We start from the raw sequence: 1,946 nt of genomic DNA on the forward strand, positions 1-1,946 counted from the left end.
GTATAAGCCGCACCGGACTATAAGCCGCATGGTTCAAAGTTCAGGAAAAAAGTCGCAGCTTATAGTCTGAAAAATACGGTACTCAACATATATGTTTTTGTGTATTTTCTTTATCCTCCTGTTTGTTTTTGTCATTTCTACTGTAGGTACAGCCTCACGAAGAACCATCATTCTGGATTCTCTGTTTCCACCCAACATACCTGARGGACTTCTACTCCATTTGCTCCATCCACCCCGAAGACGTGATCACTGYTAGAGGAGCAGTGTGTGGCAATGGGAAAAGAAAATGCACCTTCGTCTTACTGTTGAGTTTTGAAAAGGATGTTTCAAACCTGAAAAGCTCAAGAATCAACGGGCCTCTGGAATCTCACTTTATTCAAGTCAGTTTCTTCATTTTGATTTCAGTGTTTTTCCTCACRACTTGGTCCAATGGGGCTGTGCTTTTCAAGGAATTAAAGTGAGTTCTCTGAGCCTCGGCCCTTTCTTTAGGGGAATGAATCAGGGAGAAATTCTTTGAGAGGAAAACTGTCCACATCTGGAAACATGAAGGTTCCATCAGACATTCAACCAGAAAGCAATGGAACAAGAAGACTGGTCAATGACTTCAGGGGGTCTGTTTTATGTTTCTGGCTGAAATTATATAATTATCTGCTGGAGTTCAGGAGTGCCATTCAAACTGTAACTATTTCTGAACAATTTTATGGACAGGRATACTAATGGATGGCCTGCTGGATTCATCTACTATTGTTTTGGAAACAGCCGTACAATCGTTTGCTGCTTTTTGCTGGATCATGTTGGTTATGTAGCTGACAGCTGAGGTGGTTTGAATCAGCCACCAGTGGGGTTCAGGGATGCCCCGACTCAGGAAAACTAAACTACTCTATTGGCCCACAAATAGACTGCTGTTTCTAATACAAGTCCTGGACTGAACCCTTATCCTCTGATCAAGGAAGAGCACCAGGTGGACAGATTTTATTTCCAATGAGTCCAGAGGGCCCTGACATCTTAGCAGCAACGATTTTTTTATGACTGACTCTGACCTGAGACAAGACAACAAAGCACCAAAGCATATCATTATTACAACATTGTTTTTATGTTTCATTTGTTTCCACAAGAACAAGTCTACCTCTGCATTCACATCTCACCCCATCAAACCGTTTTGAGTTGATTTGTTTCTGATAGGTTTTTACATCATCAAAAGCTAAATAACCTCAAGTATAAACAGAAGGGAATAAGTGTTAGACTTTTGTCTAATTGCAAAACTGGGATTTTTCAGATGCACCATTCCAGCTTTGACACTTGTTAAACATGCTTGTACTTTTTGGTACTGTTTTTGAAAATATCTAAAATATACATGCATAAGTGTTTATTTTGTGTTCCTGTAGTGTAGCAGTGGCTTATGCCTTTCCAMCTGTTTGTTCTGGCTGATTTGGAAACAATCACATTATAAGATCATTCTGTTGTCTTAAAWACAGTAGATTCACTCTTTTGAGTGTTTTGGGACAAATAGGATAATCTCGTGTTTTCTACTTGATAGAGAGSCTTTCTTTGGTGTTCCTGGGTCTCATTTGTGTGTCTCCTGTTTTTTTTTTAGCATTTTGTTTTGTTTTGTTTTTATGTCACCACATTATTTTTGCCCCACATTGGACAAAGCTCCTCATGACAAGTTTCTTGTCATAGCAGTTGGTGAGCAAAAGCACAAATCACCACACACAAGAAGTGATGCCAGGTAGCAATAGTAAAAGTAGAGGGAGGGGTCCGTCTTCTTCACCTCTCCCCCACGCTGTGGTCCTAACCAGAAGACCCCTGAGACCCTCGCGCTATGTTCCAGTGTCAGCAGCCACCTTCTTTCTTGTTGGCTCAACCACACTCTTCTTCTGCTTCACGTAAGTGGCAACACACACACACACACACACACACACACACACACACACACACACACACAC

At 41.1% G+C, this 1,946-nt stretch overlaps 1 protein-coding gene across 2 annotated transcripts in view; it reads left to right on the forward strand.

Annotated features, from left to right (window-relative positions):
• The window catches only part of LOC106534541 (palmitoyltransferase ZDHHC5), a gene marked incomplete in the record, with an annotated part of 49,727 nt that overhangs the window by 13,434 nt on the left and 34,347 nt on the right, over nt 1–1,946 (forward strand). For both annotated transcript variants that reach the window (XR_001312362.1, XM_014031215.1), the window contains 1 exon segment: nt 147–1,886. Coding sequence is in view for 1 of the 2 variants with exons in the window: in XM_014031215.1 (XP_013886669.1) it covers nt 1,723–1,886 (164 nt within the window).

Source organism: Austrofundulus limnaeus, unplaced genomic scaffold (assembly GCF_001266775.1).
Source record: "Austrofundulus limnaeus strain Quisiro unplaced genomic scaffold, Austrofundulus_limnaeus-1.0 Scaffold1203, whole genome shotgun sequence".
NCBI classification, from domain to species: domain Eukaryota; kingdom Metazoa; phylum Chordata; class Actinopteri; order Cyprinodontiformes; family Rivulidae; genus Austrofundulus; species Austrofundulus limnaeus.